Consider the following 17,969-nt stretch of genomic DNA (forward strand, 5'->3'; position numbering starts at 1 on the left):
TATTATTATTATTATTATTATTATTATTATTATTATTATTATTATTATTATTATTATTATTATTATTATTATTATTATTATTATTATTATTATTACTGCTATTATTACTAGTTTTATTGGTCTCTATATTACTCATAATACTATTCCCACTATTCCCACTATTCCCCATATTGCCTATGTTTCCCATATTACTATTGGATAGCAATGTAGATATTTGTGGTGGAGCTTGAATACTTTCGTCTATTTCATTATTATTGCTTTTATTGTTTTTGTTATTAGTAGTATTACTAATACTATGATTGGCTAGGCTAACAGCAGTTAAATCATCCATTGATGGGATTTCTATCATATTCATTTCAGGTATTTCAATTTCTCTTATCGGCGTGTTACTTCTTGATATTATTGCACTCGACGCTGAAGGAATTTCAAATGTATTATCATTATAACTATTTAAATCAAGATTTATACTAATTTCATTATTAAGCATGTTGTTATCATTGTTGTTATTGTTATTGTTATTGTTATTGTTATTACTATTACTATTGTTATTGCTATTGTTATTATTATTCACATTTCCTTCATATAGTGAGTATTCAAATAATTCTTGTAATGATTTCGGTAGCTCTTTTTTTATAGTGAATCCTTGCTGACTGTTGAAATTTCCCGAATGATAATTGCTATTGTGGTTTTTCAGTTGGTTTTTCAGTTTTGTATTAATACCCATAGTCGGAATCTTATTTGTATTAGTATTCATATTATAAGGCGAGTCGAAATTGTTTGTAGTTGGATTTCTACCAGTAAAATTGAAATCTTCATCAAAAGTGACGTCATTATTTTTAATATTTTGACGATTATTTGTTGTTATACCGTTGGAATTAGATCCAATGATATTTTTTGAGTGGTTAGTAATAGTGCTATTTGATTTTGGATTGTTAATAATGGTATTGTTATTTATTGTATTCACATTACCGTTTAAAGTCATGTTATTGATATGGTTTTTGGTATTGATATTGGTATTGATGTTTTTATTTAAAGTATTACTTAGCATGGGATTGCTAAAATTGTTTGGGTCATAACCCTTTTTAACAACTAGAAAGTTATTTTCAGTAGGACTTGAATTGGCATCTTCTTCAATCAAATATTCAGCAGATTTGAGAGAATCGAAATCCCATTTAACATCCAAATTGTTATCATCAGTAAGATCATCACTACTTTTAAGAAGATCGTCATTTATGGAAATTATGGAATCTCTTATAAGATGTTTACGATTGTGGTTATTGTTATTGTTATTATTGTTATTGTTGTTATTATTGTTATTGTTGTTATTATTGTTACCTGTGTTTTCTTTTGCCTTTTGAGTCTCTCTCCAGTCCAAATATCTTTTGATTAAGCCTCTTAGAAAATTGGTTTGATAGCTTTTGTATTGCTTCATCAATTTTGACTTTAAAAGATCTTCAGCAGTAGGTCTTTCAGCAGTATTTTCGTCAAGACATAATGCAATGAATTGCTTTAAATTTGCAGAATAGTTTGAGCCTTGCAATCGAGGGGGTTTCTTTTCTGTGATTAATCTCATTGCTTTGGTGACATCCTTATCGCAATATGGAGGATTACCGGTACTAATTTCATAACAGGTAATACCAAGAGACCAAATGTCAGCAGAACAGGTATAAGAACGACCTTCTTGAATGACTTCGGGAGCCATCCAAAAGGGAGTGCCGGCCATTGTTGTTCTCTTCGATGAAGAAGCAGTTAGTTGGGCAGCAACCCCGAAATCACATAATTGAACCTTTCCATCTTTTGTAATTAAAACATTGGCAGCCTTGATATCTCTGTGGATAACACCCTGATTATGGATGGCCTTTAAAGCAAATAACAACTCTCTCATAATGATAGCAGTATAAGCCTCCTGAATCTTTCCGGGTTTCAATAAAGTTCGTAGGGAACCTCCGTCACAATAGTCCATGATAATCCATAATTTGGTGCCATTCAAAATTGAGCCATAGTAATGAGTCACATTTTCAACGTTTTTCAAATTTGATAAAAAATTGATTTCGTCTTTGATGTCCTTAACCTCGTCCTCATCAGTATCCAAATTCAAGACTTTGATAGCAACGATTTTGTTTGACCTGAGGTCCTTAGCCTTGTAAACCTGCCCAAACTTTCCACGGCCAATTAGCTCTAGCTTCTTGTAGTTCGAAGACATCATTAGTACAATAAAGTAAAGGCCAGCTAGTTTCAAGATACACAGCAGCCAAAAAACAGCCAGAAAACAGAGGAAACAGACAAAAATAGCAGAGCGAGGCAGGCGACACTGGGGTGATTCTGGCGTGAAGAAAAGCCATAGAGATAACTCACGACCCCACGCACGTGGACGCACCACGCGTCAGGGTCGTGTTGAAGACCAGCGCTGTGGATCGGTGCTTTTCGCCCAAAACGGCAATCGTTGTGTTTCGTTATATTTCTGCTGTTTGGTGTTTTTCGTGCTGCTTCTGGTTCCGGTGCCTATTCTTTCGACGGCTCACACTTCAACCGAGTTTTCTCTTTTGCTATGGTTGTTAGGTCCAATATTGATATCCACAAGAAAGCCATCTACGAAAACACCCTAAACATACCCTCGTCCAGCAGTCTCTTGTTTCTATATTCCAATGTCACCACCAACACCTCCAATATGGCCAGTACCACCCATCTTGCCTCTGGCGACGGTCCTCTCATCCACAGTCTGATGCCTGTTTCCATATCTCGAGCCAACAACAAATACTCCACTGCTCCATCCTCAAATAGCTTTGGTGTCGCCAATGTCAGTCTTCAGAATACCAACTTATCCCACAATAATGCTTCTCCATTAGCAGAACTTACTCTCAACACCGAGGTTTCAACTCGCCACAGCCATGATGAGCATAATCTGCTGGCGTTAAGATCTTTTTTGGCGTCTACCAACGATCAAAAAAAAAAGCCGAAAGTAATTCAGTCAACTTTGTCATTCAATGACACTGCTTTGAATGGCGCCAATTCATTGCCCTTAAATTTTAATATTGAAAGAACAAGTAGGTTGAGTGGAATTGGCGTGTTATCCCCAGAAAAGCATTCCATGGCCTCCTCTGGTAAAGATACCAATGGCGCAAATCATAGTTCGAACACAAATATTCTCCAAGAAATTGTTGATCTAACTATGGATACTGACATCTTTAGCGATGGGGACTCCATAATTGATGAAATCATCAATAATAAAACTTATCCTCGAAATAATTCAAATTCTAATCAACCTGAACTTGTAAAACGGACTTACCTGAATTATAACCTGGATCATAATAATATCGTACATATAAATAGCACAACTAGCACCAACATTGATAAAAAAAATAATAAAAAAATAAAGCTAAATGGGCCAGGTCACTTATTTGATATCGATATTAACAATCGCCTAAATCAAATCAAAAATCTAATTTCAAATTTTAATATCAAGCTTTTCAAAAATCTACCTAGTGACAGTTTATCCTCTTTAATTCAATCCCAATTTAATTTAATCAAAAATCAATCTTCCTTGATAATTTTTCAAAATCTAATAAACACCAATAATAAAGGCAATACGAATGACTCAAATAATTTAAACACTGATATTATTAACATTAATCTTGAAATTAAAAAAAATCTATCGGAAATTGAGAAATTCTTTTCAGATATTAATTTAGATATCAAAACTGATTCTAATCTTATGAATATCAACTTCAACACCACTAATACCGCCAGCACACATTCTTTCAACGATAAAACTATCAATACCAACATTCATATAAATACTAACACGGATACCAATCATATCACTAATGGCAATGCGCAGAATAATATTGAACCTCATATTTCCTTTCTGAGAACAAACTCAACAGCAACCACTAATATTAATGATAATATATTAGACTTTCAAAGCGATGAATTTGATGCTGATGACGATAATATAGAATTAATTAAGTTCAATAATGATAAATCCAAGTCAATCAATCCACCAACAGTATCCAATTTTGATAATCACACTTCTAATATTGATTTCGATGATAACCATCTCACTGTTAAAAGAAACCTTAGAACTCGTTCTAAAAATTATAATTTTACTAATTTGGATGATATTAATGATCATTTATTTCACACCCAAAACATCATTGATCCAGATGAACCAATATATTCCCAAAGAAGTTTGGAACCAATTGAAGACGATAATAATTCAATAGTTGAGGAATTTATTGACGACGAAGAGGTGGATGATATAATTTTTTCTAATGACGAGGATTATATTCCTGAAAATGACGAATTAGAGAGTGTTAATGACGACAACTTTTACGATGCAACAAGCACAGAAAACATTCAAAGTGAGATCACAAATTTAAAAAATGATGATGAAAGTGACATCGAATCTGAAAATGACCCCGATATTTTAAATCCTAGCCGTAGAATATGGTCTCAAGATGTCCCACTAGAAAATGATAATCAGATTCAAATTAATGGTAGCAACAATTCTGCCGATTTAGATGATGACATAGAGATAATTGGAGCCAATGAATTTACAAATGAAAGAGAAATTAATATTATTAGTTTGGATTCTGAATTGTCTGATAATGGTGGCATTGATGATATTGATGACATTGATTTAATTAACTTGACTGAAGATAACAATAAGCCAGATATAAACTCTATCTCACATGAATCTAATCGTAATAATTCTTTTAGTTCTTCCAGCTCTATAATTTCAAATAATAAAAATGAAAAGACCCCTACTAATTCTTTTTCAAATCAATCATCCGAAAAAATATACCCTTGGACATCGGAAGTTTATGGTAAGTTAAAACAAGTATTTAATTTATCTTCTTTCAGATCAAATCAATTAGAGGCTATTAATTCTACGTTGAATGGTCAAGATGTTTTTGTTTTAATGCCAACTGGTGGTGGTAAATCGTTATGTTATCAATTACCTGCAGTGGTGAGATCAGGTAAAACACATGGAACTACTATTGTAATCTCTCCATTGATTTCGTTAATGCAAGATCAAGTTCAACATTTATTAGATAAGAAAGTTTTAGCTGCTTATATAAATTCAAAAGCTACTGCTGATGAAAAAAGACACACATTTAATTTATTTATCAATGGATGTTTAGAACTAGTCTATCTTTCTCCTGAAATGATTAGCAGCAGCAGACAAGCAAGAAATGCAATACAAAAATTATTTGAAACTAAAAAGTTGGCAAGAATTGTTGTTGATGAAGCACATTGTGTTAGTTCTTGGGGTCATGACTTTCGACCGGACTATCAATCCTTAAGGTTTTTCAAAACTGAATATCCCACAATACCAATTATGGCATTAACAGCTACAGCAAACGCTCATGTGAAACAAGATATACTTCATAACTTAAAAATGACAAACTGCAAAGTATTTGTTCAAAGTTTCAACAGAACAAATTTATTTTATCATGTAATTAAGAAATATAAGGACTCAACTTTAGATATTTCTAATATAATTAAAACGAAATTCAAGAATCAATGTGGTATAATATATTGCCATTCCAAAAATTCATGTGAACAGACATCTCAATCATTAAGACAACATGGGATAAATGCAGCATTTTATCATGCTGGTATGGCTGCGGATAGTAGATTGAATATTCAAAAATTATGGCAAGCCGACAAAATTCATGTTATTTGCGCAACAATTGCTTTTGGAATGGGAATTGACAAACCTGATGTTAGGTACGTAATACACTTAACCATACCGAGAACATTGGAGGGATATTATCAGGAAACTGGTAGAGCTGGTAGAGATGGGAAAAAATCTCAATGTATTATGTATTTTAATTTTAGAGATGCAAGGGTATTGCAAGGGATGATACAAAAGGATGGGGATTTGGACCGGGCCGGAAAAGAAAAACATTTGGAAAAATTAAATCAAGTTGTTCAATATTGTGTTAATATTACAGACTGTAGAAGAAGACAGGTATTGCAATATTTCAATGAGGAGTTTGATGCAAAAGATTGCCATAGGCAATGTGATAATTGTGTAAATGGATTATCCAGCACCATTATTGAGAAAGATGTTTCTGAAGTTTCTAAGGAGATTGTTCTGTTAGTTAGGAAAATTCAGAACGAAAAAGTGACATTGATATACTGTCAGGATGTATTCAGAGGATCGAAAGGTAATAAAATTATCAATGCAGGTCATGACAAACTAGCTGGGCATGGAGGAGGTAAAAATTTAGACAAAACTGATTTGAATCGTATTTTTTTTCATTTAGTCTCCGAACAAATATTAGAGGAATATTCTGTTATTAATGGAGCAGGATTTGCGACAAGTTATGTGAAGGTAAATGAAAAAAATGCTCGACCATTAATCAATAATCGAAAAAAAATTCTAATGAGTTTTTCAACACCTAATGATTCAAACGGTTCAAATGGACAAAATTCAAAACTTAGTATTGACAATATTCAGCTTGCTGAAGTTGGAAACAAAATTAGCAATCTATCGTCATTTAGATATAGAGATACTACTATGAACAATAATTCACCAAAAATAACAACGGCAAGACAGCAGTTAGAAAGACAAGCAAGTAATAGCAATTTTTTTAGTCCAATTGTTTTGAATAATAACACCAGTTTGAATGAAAAAGGAAAACAATTTAATGAAAAATGTTTTGAATCTTTAAATAGGCTAAGACAAGATAAAATGAACAGTATGGGGTTAAAAAACTGCAGCTCAATATTTAGCAATGAAACTTTGAAGGATATGGCAATGAAACTTCCTAGTAATAAAAATGAGTTTGAAAAATTGAAAGGAATAAAACAGACACAAATTGAGGAGTATTATTATTCTTTCAGACCATTGTTAAATGCACTAAGAAATCAGAAGAATCTGTTGGAAACCCAGCAGACAGTACCATTATCCGGCTTTATGGGTGCTGAAACAAATCGAAGAGCAAGTGGTACTAGCAATGACACTTCACCATACTTCAATAGACAAGAAAGAATCGATTACACAAAAAAAACCGAAGAAGAAGAAACAATTCTTAATAAATGTATGTATTATACTTTTGGTTTTTTTTTTTTGTTCTGGACATGTTGACAAGAACAATAACTAACCTTTTTTTTTCCCATTGATAACACAGTGATATCGTACTCTCAAGTTAAAAGCACTAACCAGGATACTTCAAATGCTATGGTTGAACAAAAAAGCACATCGACACAAACACGCTATAATAGGACCAAAGGCAAGGGCAAGAGCAAAAGCAGCTATTCTCGTGGTTCAAGAGGAGGATCTACATCAAAGATTACCAGTAGCAGAAGATCGTTAGCGAAGAAAGCCACAAAGAAAAACGTCAAGATAATGAAAATATGAACAACCATTGTATGTTATTTGTAGAAAGGCCATTTAGCCGAAATTGTGCCGAGACGCATCAAAGGCCGGGTAGCGGGACTATTTTTGAAGTGGAGCCGACACAAAACGGAGCTGTGCCATGAGAAGCAGAAGAAGCAGGAGAAGATGGTCGAAACAGGTACCAATGGCAAGTGTGAAACTATCAGTGATGGTATCTCTAGTTCTTCTAGTGAGCTGATGATGGCTGGGATTCAGGCGATAATTGAAGAACATTGCAGAGTGCAACGAGACACTGGCAATCACAGTCCAAACCATGTTGACACTGGTGGGTCTTCCAGTCTTGAGATTGTGCCAAACATCGACTCCAATATCGATCCAAGCTTTGACCAGATACTTTCTCAGAATATGATGCCACTAATACAGTCGAGTGCTCAATGCGATACAAGTGCTCAGGTGAAAGAACAAGATACTGGTGTAAATGTTGATAATAGTAAAGATTTTTCAAATAATACCATAGGGAACTGTGTTAAATTTATTAATATTAATAGTGAAATATTGAGGAAATGTTCCAAATGCAAAAAACAATTTTCTCAAGCTGTAGTTAATGATAAAGAACTGGTACCGAAAAAGAAAAAAATATATAAATTATGTTCCAAATGCCGTGAAAAGGAACGAGTTAAACATAGAATAAAATATAAATCTAAAATAAAATCCATTGGTATTTGCTCTGACTGCGATGCCCCGATATCATTTTTTATTAATAATGTTAACAGCAATTCTGATGGTGACTCTAGTAATATTACCAACTATATTGATATTGTGAATTATATGAATAGTCATCCTAGTTATTCGAACCATATCCATAGCAATATTAGCGGACAGACCTTTGAATCTCAGAATGACGACAAAATTGCTGATAATACAAATAGAGAAACCAATAATAAGAACGACATGAAAAATGATAGTATTCACAATAATGAAGGCAAAGATGGTCGGAACAATGATAAAAGTAATTACAATTATAATTTTAATCAAAGTCAAAATCCAAATGAAAGTAATAATGGAAATTTCTCTGTTACGGACAACTATAAATACTCTTTATGTCCACTTTGTCGATTGAAATCAAGATTGAAAAAAGCTAAAAGAGCAGAAACAGGAAAGTGCACAAATTGTTGCAAAAACAACGACACTCCAAATTACAAATCTTGCACCAAATGTAGAAACTATTTCAAAAAAAGAAAAGAAGAACTAGAAAAAAATGGTGCATGCAATAGATGTGGCAGAGCATTGGCAAGCAACAATGAACAAGATAATAATAATAAGCAACAGAATGATTCTAGATCTAACAAAAAATTAAAAAGACACTATAAAACTTGCACTATTTGTCGTTCAAACAATAAAAGAAACAGAAAACTACCCGATGAAATGAAAAAAAGAAATAAATTGATAGTAGAAAACAAAGAAATTCAAAAAAAAATAGATAATTATAAATCTCAAAAGCTAAAAGAAAAACAAATTAAAAAAGAGTTGAATTCCCTTAAAAAAACTAAGAGTCAGCTTTCTCAAAATATAAATGATGATGATATTGAAAATATTGACAAAGCTAACAACCAAAGCTTGGGTTTTATCCGGATTGAGGATTCATTGAACAGTATTGTTGTGCACTCTGGGTTTGACCATAATAACAGTGCCCAGGCTTCTGAAAGAGATGAACTTTCCACTAAGATAATCTCATTTATAAATAAATTGACACCTGAAATGAAAGAAGCTGTAAGCAAAAATCTTCAAAAGTAATCTCTGGGCATACAAAGCTTGCCTGTGAAGCTGAATAATCCGTGTAGTGTATTGCCAAATGTGTATCTTTGACATTTTGTGTATAAAAGAACCATTTGCATTTGGAAATTCACGTTGGTTCACAAACAATAAATTGCAGTGAGCAGCAAAGTAAGAACAGTTCATGGTCGCTAGCTAGCAACACATCCAGAGACCTGGTTTTCAAGCAGCGTGTTTGATGCATGTCGAGACAAATCATGCATTATGCAGGTTGTGGATGCATCACCACAAGACAATGTCACGTGCGTTAATATCTCACGAGAAACTTGTTTGTGTGATGCCTTGGAGCTCTTTTCCTTCAGCAGATGCAGCTTCTTCCACAGACCTCTCCATGTCGACAGCTCTCGAGGCCTCAAGTGCTCTTGCTTTACCAGGTGACAGCTCCAGAAACACCAATGGCAGGAACTTTGCGTCCAGTAACCACGCAAACAATGAGAACGACCACCGCAGGTATCTTGACCATGACAATGATAATGAAAATGATAACGAGGACAACGACAACGATAACTCGATTGATAACTCAATAGACAACTCGATGGATGACTCAAATGAAAACGTGCTTACTGGTTCTGCTTCTCAATCTTTGCTGATAAAACCTGATATTTCCACTCCCTTAATTGATTCAAAGAGAATTGATTTGCAAACTTTAATCAACAAATTTCACAATCAGTTGGGCGATAAGAATTGGTTGAAGTATCAGTCAATCTTCTCCAGTTTTATATTAGGTAAATTGTCCAGAAATGAATTTGAAAATGAGATAACAAAGATTATAAATTCAAATCTTTTGATAAATTTTCACAATCAATTTATCTTATCCAATTTGGCAAACTCCGTCAGAATTAATCCCTCTCCAAATTCTCATATAAGTGGATTTGGTTTCAATAACAATAATTTGTTTAATATGAATAACTCAAATAAAAAAAAAAAAAACTTAAATAATTACAAATTCAATAACCAGTACGAAGTATTGAAAACAAATATAATGAGTTTGCCTGTCAAGGAAAGAAGACGAATTAAAAATATTAAAAGAGATTCAGGAAAATCAAATTTATTGTCTGCAAATTCTTCATTGTATATTACTAATCGTTCTTTATTTCCTAAAATACCATTACAAGACATCCAAAACGCAAACAATAATATTAATAACAACAATACAAAAAACAATAACAATAATACAAAAAACAATAACAGCAATAATAACAATAACAATAACAATAACAATAACAATAACAATAACAATAACAATAACAACAGTCGTAATAATAATGATAATCATGAAAGTATAACAAAGATTAAAAGCGAAAAAAGCTCAACATCAACTCCAATTCCTACTCCTCATTTAAACTCAAAATCTTTACCTTCCAAAGCCCAAAATAATAAAAGCTCATCTCAACCTCGTGAAGTTATAACAGGAAATGCCGTAACATGGTCTCAGGATATTATGACTGGATTTCAAACTTTATTGGCTTCTGAATCTTACGAATTACCAGATAAAGATACTTTAAATTATAGAATGACAGGAATAATGAGAGAACATGGTTTGTTTGGCTCTTTGGATGAAAACTCAATTAATGTAATGTCAATGGCTATCGAGAGTCATTTAAAAACCATTATTGAAGAAACCATTGATCTTGTAAGATACAGGAAATCAAAATATGATGAGAATGTTTTTGATATGTTTTCATTAAATACTCTTAGTAATACCAATACTGATACTATCACTGATAATATTTTTAATGGTACTATTAATAATAATAGTAATTTTGCCACTACTAACAACAATGCCAAAAATAATAACAATGAGATTTCTGTTATTAAAAAAAAGAAGAAAAAAAAGAAAAGAAAAATTATTTTAACAATTGAGGATATTTATGATGCTCTTAAATTATCTCCTCACATTGTTGAAGAAAGAGGTGTAATTTATAGACTACATTTTAATTTGTTAAAGGATGATGATTACTATAGATTAGATAATTTTGATAAATCAGAGATGGCCACCTTATTATCTCGTGATCAGATAAATAACAAAAGAAGAAAAATTTCAAATGAGTGTTATGATATTGTTAATTATTTTAAGCAAAACGAATATATTAACGAATCTCCCATTAAATATGCTGATCGACATTTTCATGATAATTTAGTTGGTATTGAATCGGCTCTTAAAAAAGATAATATCAAAACAGAGATAAAAAGTGAAATTAAATCCGAATTTATAAATAAAATTCCCATTTCCAATCAATTGCAACAGCAAAATCAATTTCCAAATAAAAGCAATGTTAATAATGGTGATGATGACAACGATAATGGTGATGACGATTCTGCAGATTATGAAGAAACAGAAGGAACAAAAGAAGAATTGCTAGGTTTAATTCATGATATTTTGATTGATTAAAATGTAATTTTCTAAAAAGTCTTAATGGCATAATACATTTATTTGATTATATTATAATTTGAAATGTCTTTTCAAGCATTTAAAATTTCTTTACAACTACAGTGAGAATACTGAACTATTATGATTGGTTTCTTTTTCAGTGGAGGTTTGTTTTTTTTTCCTCTTTTTTTTATTTTTTGTTTTATTTTTAATTTTTTTTTTTGTGGCCAAGCAATAAATGATAATTCATTTTACTTGAATTGAATTGGAAACGGATGATATTTTTGATGAAAAACAGCAATAATTTACACTCTTATAAATATATCAGTAAATTTACCCAATTAATTAATCCTGAGTTTCACTAACAATTAAAAAAATTTCTTTGAATTACTAGCAAATCGTTCATAATAATTTAATAAATCTTCAGTAATTCCTCTGGGTAAATTCGTTAATGCTTTTTCAAAATGCCTTTTTTCAACTTTAACACAATCTTTATTTTCAACAATAGCAGCAAGTCCAGCTTCTTGTGATAATAAAACCATTTCTGCACCAGAACAACCATCTGTTTTTGATGCTAAAACTTCAAGATAATTTGTACTCATTTCTTCATCCATATTAAAATTTTTGGTAGTGTTTTTTAATATCTGTAGTCTAGCCAGGATATCCGGTGGTGCAACATAGATATGTCTATCCAATCTACCAGGTCTCAACAATGCTGGGTCTATTGAATCGGGTCTGTTTGTTGCAGCAACAATTATGACTTCACTTAATGTTTCTATACCATCAATTTCATTTAATAAAGTAGTTAGAACATGATTAGCTGTGGAAGTTGTTGCCTCGCCGCTTTCTCTGTCTGCGGACAAAGCATCAATTTCATCGAAAAACAAAATACTTGGGGATGCACTTCTTGCTTTTCGAAAAATTTCTCTTATTGTTCTTTCTGATTCACCAACATATTTATTAAAGATTTCGGGACCTTTAATGGCAAAAAAATTCAAACCAGATTCGGTTGCTAAAGCTTTTGCAGTTAAAGTCTTTGAACAACCTGGAGGGCCGTAAAGTAAAATTCCTCTTGGTGGTTTTATACCCAATTTCCTAAAAGTATCAGAGGCTTCTAGAGGTAATTGGACCATTTCTTTTAGTTTTTGTTTTAAATATTCTTGGCCGCCGATATCAGACCAATAAACTTTTGGCATTTCTAGAAAGATTTCTCTCATTACTGATGGTCTCACATCTATCATGGCATTCTGAAGGTCTTTAATTTGGATTGTGATATTATCAAAATTATTTTGATTTTGGTTTTTACTATTAATAAGAGATATGTTTCTTTCGATTGCTTTCATTACAGCTTCTCTGGTTAAAGCTATTAAATCAGCGCCAACATAACCATGGGTTTTTGAAGCAATTTGAAAAATTTGATCTTGGGTTAAATTGTGTTTCTTTTCATTCATTTTTTGAATGGATTTTTTCAAGATATCAAATCTGGCATCGATATCAGGAATACCTATTTCAATTTCTTGATCAAACCGACCTGGTCTTCTTAAAGCTGAATCAATTGAATTTGGTCTATTTGTTGATGCGATGATGATGACGTTATTATTTGAATTATCTAGTCCATCCATTAATGTGAGTAGAGTGGCAACGGTTCTATTTTCGATTTCAGTTGAATCACTGGAATCTCTTGAAGGTACTAAAGAATCTATTTCGTCTACAAATATTATAGAAGGTTGATAGGTTCTTGCTTCATTAAATATTTGGGTAAGTTTTTCCTCGGTTCCGCCCAAGTATTTTGAGATTATAGAAGGCCCATTAATAGATAAAATATGAGTTAATTTGGTTGAATTTGCAATTGCTTTTAATATCATTGTTTTTCCTGTACCTGGAGGACCATATAGTAGGATGCCTCTTGGAGGTTTTATATTAAATTGATAAAAAAGGTTTGAATTGAATAAAGGTAGTTCGATTGTTGATTTGATTTTATTGATTTGGTTTTTCAAACCACCTATACTGGTATAGGTTAATAATTTAGGCAAATTATATAATTTGTATGGCAATAAAGAATCCTCGATAGGGTTTTTGGAAATTTTAAACTGAGATAAAGATTTCGAATAAAGATAAACAGGAGAGATTAATTTCTTGCGCTTTAGATTTTGTAATAAGTTTTCATGATATATGGGGTTGTGGGAAGTTATTTCGGTTTGAGTGGGTTTAGTTGCACCACTGTAAGTGTTTATTGTTAGGTTTTTTAATTGTGGTAATAATATATCAGAACCATCATTGTCAGTAAAATTGGATACATCACATATAGTGTATTCGATGCTCTCATGTAGGAACTTCAAACCTGGAATGATTAAACCAAGGTCATTGAGTAACTTGTTTATTTTTTTTGTTGGCAGTTTGTTATTATTCTGGTTATTGTCGTCGTTGTCGTTTGTAATATTAGCATCATTATCAGAAAAAGATTTCACCGAAAGAAAAATATTCAAAGAGTAATCAGGCTGGTAGTTTAGTTTCTCAATCACTAATCGATCACCAAGCAACCAACCTGTTAGATCTAGGTAGTTTTGAGATATTCTGGCAACATTAAACTCAACAATTTCAGGATCTGACTGAACAATGGCAAGCAAACCATCGTTAGAATTGTTTTCCTTTGAGAGGTGAACGAGGGCACCATTGGATAAGTCGAGCACAGTTGCCACCTGAGGATTGATGAACACCTTTGAGACAGACTTGATGGGTGTTTGCACAGCATTGTTTGCAGCAGCTAGAGAGGTGTCATTATGAAGGTTGTTGTGAGGCAAGCTGAGAATGGGTCTGATGATGAAGGCCTTGGGCACTTTGATCTTGGGAGCTGTCGAAGCTGGAGGGTTGTCTGGAACCTTGGAGGTGCTCTTCCTGGACTTGCTGGGTGTGTTCAAGCTGGCGTTTTTGGCCATTGTGCTTCTGGTAGTTATGCTGTTTTTGGTGCCAGCTCAGAGGAAAAGTGGTGGCGACGGAGCTGGCGCTTAAAGCTCTCAGTGAAACGACTCTGTTGTTCTTCACCAACAACACCAACAACACCACCCTCATCAATATGGCCCTCTTTTCCTCCATCACCTTGAACTACTTCCGTATTTGCTTCTTGTTGTCCATTGCATACTACATCATTAAGGATCCTAACGCCCTTCTCCTCAACAACTATGTGATTATCTTTGGCAAGTCGCTCGAATTGCCCATTATCGACAATTTGTCCAGTCATAGCAACGACAACCTCTTGGGCTTGTTCTCGGTTCTCTTCATTGTCTTTGCTCTCAATGACTTAATAGTTATTGTGTCCTTGTTGAATGTTCCAATCTTCAAGAACTTGAATTCAACCACTCCAACTCTAGTCATCGACCAAGATAACAACCGAATCGACCCCAACGATTCAAGTAACTTGGACAGATACGAATTCAATACCTCAAATAAACTATACTATATCTATTTTGAAAACTTAATTCCCTTCAGATTGTTGGTTCTATTTTTCATCATTATTTATTCCTACTTTTCGGCAAACTATTACTTTTACAATGACTTGGTCATACTCTATTGTTTCTTGGAAATTTGGATCAATTTCATGATATATAACTCTTTAAAACAAGAAAAGGAATTGAGAGTAAGAAATTTCGGTAGAGATTACATCTATGAAAAAGAATTGAATGAAAATAATTTCATTAAAGAAGACGATCAAAATCAAAGCGAAAGTGATAGTGATAGTGATAATGAAAGCAATGATCTCGATGGAAATACAGATGGTTGGGATAACAAGTTCGAAGAACCAATAAGATTATAACATCAACCACTATTCTTTCCTGATATATATTTACAGCTTCTGATTGTGTATTATCCACTATTTATTTAGAAAACAATAAAAAAAACAAGCTTAAAATAAATAAATTCACAACTAAATAATACAATTGCTGCTCAATCGAAAAACAAAACAAACTAACTAGGAAAAAAATAATCTAAAAACTGAAAATTATTGTAATTATAAAAATTGTGACCCATTTATGACTATTAAGAGCAATAAAACTAATTTTCTGTTGTTTCTGTTTATTTTTTTTACTTATAATTTCAATAGCCATAATATGTAGTTCCATTAAGTGTACTAGTTAAATTGCAAGGTGATAATGTATTCAACCCATTCATACTCATAATTGGAGTTTGAGAAATTCCATTTATAGCATTACTAATCTCGAGCCCTGCTAACAAATTAATATTTGAAACGTTCTCATCATTACCATTTTCATTGTTTTTATTGATATTATTACTATTATTGCTATTGTTGTTATTATTGTTGTTGTTTTTGCTATTATTGTTAGTCAAATTTAAGCCGATTTTGTTCTTATTAATGCCAAACAACTCGTTAAGATTCACGTCATCATAGCCCTTATCAATTGCCCAAATAATATTTTGAAGTGACTTCAAACTCTCAGGCTCATCATCTTCGGTTTTTGTGTTCTTGGAATCATTTGCAGCTCCTTTGTTATTATGAATTGACAAGAGATTTTTAAACTCAAAAAAACAAATCGAGGTCAAAATTGATTGGAACCCAGACTGGTATAATTCTTTAGTATTCAACAAGTTTGGAGAATTCTCAGAAAGATTACTAAATATCACTTCTGAATTAATACCCAAATAATCTGCCAAATGATGAAGCTTAAAATTTGCATAATTGAAATCAGTATTTTTATTGTTGCTAATTTCGTTACCATTGCCATTACCATTGCCATTGCCATTGCCATTGCCATTGCCATTGCTATTGATATTATTATTTCCAGCTGTATTGGCATTGTTATTGGTATTAGAGTTATTATTAGCATTATTGCTATTGTTATTACTGTTGCCGTTTGTATTGCTGTTGTTATTAGTATTAATATTAGTAGCAGTATTGCTGTTAGTGTTGGTGTTATTGGTGCTGTTGTTGGGGTTGACATTGATATTATTGACATTAATATTATTTCTCATTGCAATATACTTAATATCATAAAATTCAGGAAAATATTTTTTCAAAAGATTAATAAAATCAATTTGCTGTATGGGCATTTTTTGGTTAGATAACAATTTAAAAAGAAAACCTAAATCATAGCCTGCATTAAAACTTAGCCATTTTAATTTTAAACCATCTTGATGTTGTAAAATTAAGCCAGATGAAAAGAAAATCTCGGCAAATTTGAAATAATCAATACCGGATTTATTTAATTTATTGAAATCAATACCTGAATTATGTAAATCGTTGATTGAATTAATTCCAAACATTTCATTTTTAACATCAAACTTGAAGTTAAATTGCCATGTGCTTGGTAGATTAGAATTAAAATTATTCGGAGTTAAACCAAGGTCATTAGATAAAGTTATTGACAATTGAATTAAACTTAATAGATCTGAATTAACTCTCAAAGTTTGATAATGGTAGTTAGTTTGAGTATTAAATTTACCAACGGGTCTGGCAATGACACCAGGAAATTCGCAAGATATACTGATGTATGGAAAACCAAACAATAATTCTCGAATTATTGTAATTTCCTCATTTAAATTGTTATCCCAAACATCCTTTATAGAAAATGAAACTTTCAGAGAAGTATTTTTATTGGCAATATCGTCAAGATCGTTATCGTTATTATTATCAGCCTCAGGGTTAGTGGTCCCAGTAGCATGTGTGGTATTGGAATCATTAAGGATGTGCGACTGAGGATTAACTTGATTAAGCTGATCAATCGGATTAATTTGACTATTAATTGAATTCACAATAGGAGTGTTAATAGAAGTGATAGGGGTATTGATTGAGTTAGAAACAGACGATAAAGACTGAGTATTTTGTTGTTGGTTCTGAAGTAATTGTATCATATGCTGCTGCTGTTGTTGTTGTCTAAACTGATCTTGCAACTGCTGAATATGTAGCTGCCTCTGTTGTCCCAACAAGTTAGAATTGTTGATACTATTCAAACTGCTAAGATTGATGTTTACTGGCTGGGCATTTAAATTTTGATTATTCGCATTGTTGCCAGTGATATTGAGATTATTGTTGTTATTGTTGTTGCTGTTTGTGGTGGTGGTGACAGAGACGCTGTTGCTGTTATTATTAGCAGTATTGCTGTTGTTATTCAAGGTACTTAATAGCAACTGTTGTTGCTGTTGTTGCTGTTGCTGCTGTTGGAAAAGCTGTTGGGGAGTAAGTTTAATGCCTCCGATGTTGGGCTGAGAGCCAACCAGCTGTTGCTGTTGTTGTTGCTGAAGCATGTAGTTCTAGAAGTATACAAGCAGAACGTTAGTATGCAATAAAAAATGCAAAGAGCCGAAGCAATCAAACACATACCATCTTGTTAGTACCTGCTTTGTGCTAGCTGATAAAGAAAGCTTGCAGAAACGCCAGTTGAGAAAAACAGGCGTTTCAGC

General features: G+C 32.6%; 7 protein-coding genes across 7 annotated transcripts in view; 4 read left to right on the forward strand and 3 right to left on the reverse strand.

The window, feature by feature from the left end:
* Positions 1-2,203, reverse strand: part of KIC1 (putative serine/threonine protein kinase KIC1) — a gene marked incomplete at both ends in the record, with an annotated part of 3,256 nt that extends 1,053 nt beyond the window's left edge. Inside the window, one exon of the mRNA XM_020194877.1 lies at positions 97-2,203. Within this exon, the coding sequence (XP_020047218.1) occupies positions 97-2,203 (2,107 nt within the window). The remainder of the gene's footprint in view (positions 1-96) is intronic.
* A 345-nt stretch (positions 2,204-2,548) lies between these two features.
* SGS1 (ATP-dependent DNA helicase SGS1) lies at positions 2,549-7,372 on the forward strand (the record flags this gene model as incomplete). The annotated part of the gene is made up of 2 exons (XM_020194878.1): positions 2,549-7,052; positions 7,143-7,372. 2 exons carry the CDS (start codon positions 2,549-2,551, stop codon positions 7,370-7,372), a joined length of 4,734 nt encoding a protein of 1,577 aa, XP_020047219.1.
* Positions 7,373-7,516: 144 nt separating this feature from the next.
* Positions 7,517-9,145, forward strand: ASCRUDRAFT_8486 (uncharacterized protein; the record flags this gene model as incomplete). Its single annotated transcript, XM_020194879.1, has 1 exon — positions 7,517-9,145. The coding sequence occupies one exon, from the start codon at positions 7,517-7,519 to the stop codon at positions 9,143-9,145; it is 1,629 nt and encodes a 542-aa protein (XP_020047220.1).
* Positions 9,146-9,719: 574 nt separating this feature from the next.
* On the forward strand, positions 9,720-10,850 carry HFI1 (Hfi1p; the record flags this gene model as incomplete). The annotated part of the gene is made up of 2 exons (XM_020190598.1): positions 9,720-10,269; positions 10,552-10,850. Coding segments are annotated over 2 exons (849 nt in total), but the record flags the coding sequence as incomplete, so codon positions are not given.
* Positions 10,851-11,738: 888 nt separating this feature from the next.
* AFG2 (AAA family ATPase AFG2) lies at positions 11,739-14,978 on the reverse strand. Its single transcript, XM_020193400.1, has one exon. The coding sequence runs from the start codon at positions 14,489-14,491 to the stop codon at positions 11,924-11,926; it is 2,568 nt and encodes an 855-aa protein (XP_020047222.1). The 5' UTR covers positions 14,492-14,978; the 3' UTR covers positions 11,739-11,923.
* ILM1 (Ilm1p) lies at positions 14,629-15,366 on the forward strand (the record flags this gene model as incomplete). Its single annotated transcript, XM_020194880.1, has 1 exon — positions 14,629-15,366. One exon carries the CDS (start codon positions 14,629-14,631, stop codon positions 15,364-15,366), a length of 738 nt encoding a protein of 245 aa, XP_020047223.1.
* A 32-nt stretch (positions 15,367-15,398) lies between these two features.
* On the reverse strand, positions 15,399-17,892 carry POP2 (CCR4-NOT core DEDD family RNase subunit POP2; the record flags this gene model as incomplete). Its single annotated transcript, XM_020193401.1, has 2 exons — positions 15,399-17,819; positions 17,890-17,892. 2 exons carry the CDS (start codon positions 17,890-17,892, stop codon positions 15,648-15,650), a joined length of 2,175 nt encoding a protein of 724 aa, XP_020047224.1. The 3' UTR covers positions 15,399-15,647.
* Between the last annotated feature and the right edge of the window lie 77 nt (positions 17,893-17,969).

Source organism: Ascoidea rubescens (genome assembly GCF_001661345.1).
Source record: "Ascoidea rubescens DSM 1968 unplaced genomic scaffold ASCRUscaffold_7, whole genome shotgun sequence".
NCBI classification, from domain to species: domain Eukaryota; kingdom Fungi; phylum Ascomycota; class Saccharomycetes; order Ascoideales; family Ascoideaceae; genus Ascoidea; species Ascoidea rubescens.

Bases quoted from the DNA above. Each gene is read 5' to 3' on its own strand.
- AFG2 (XM_020193400.1), bottom strand. From the start codon at position 14,491: ATGGCCAAAAACGCCAGCTTGAACACACCCAGCAAGTCCAGGAAGAGC.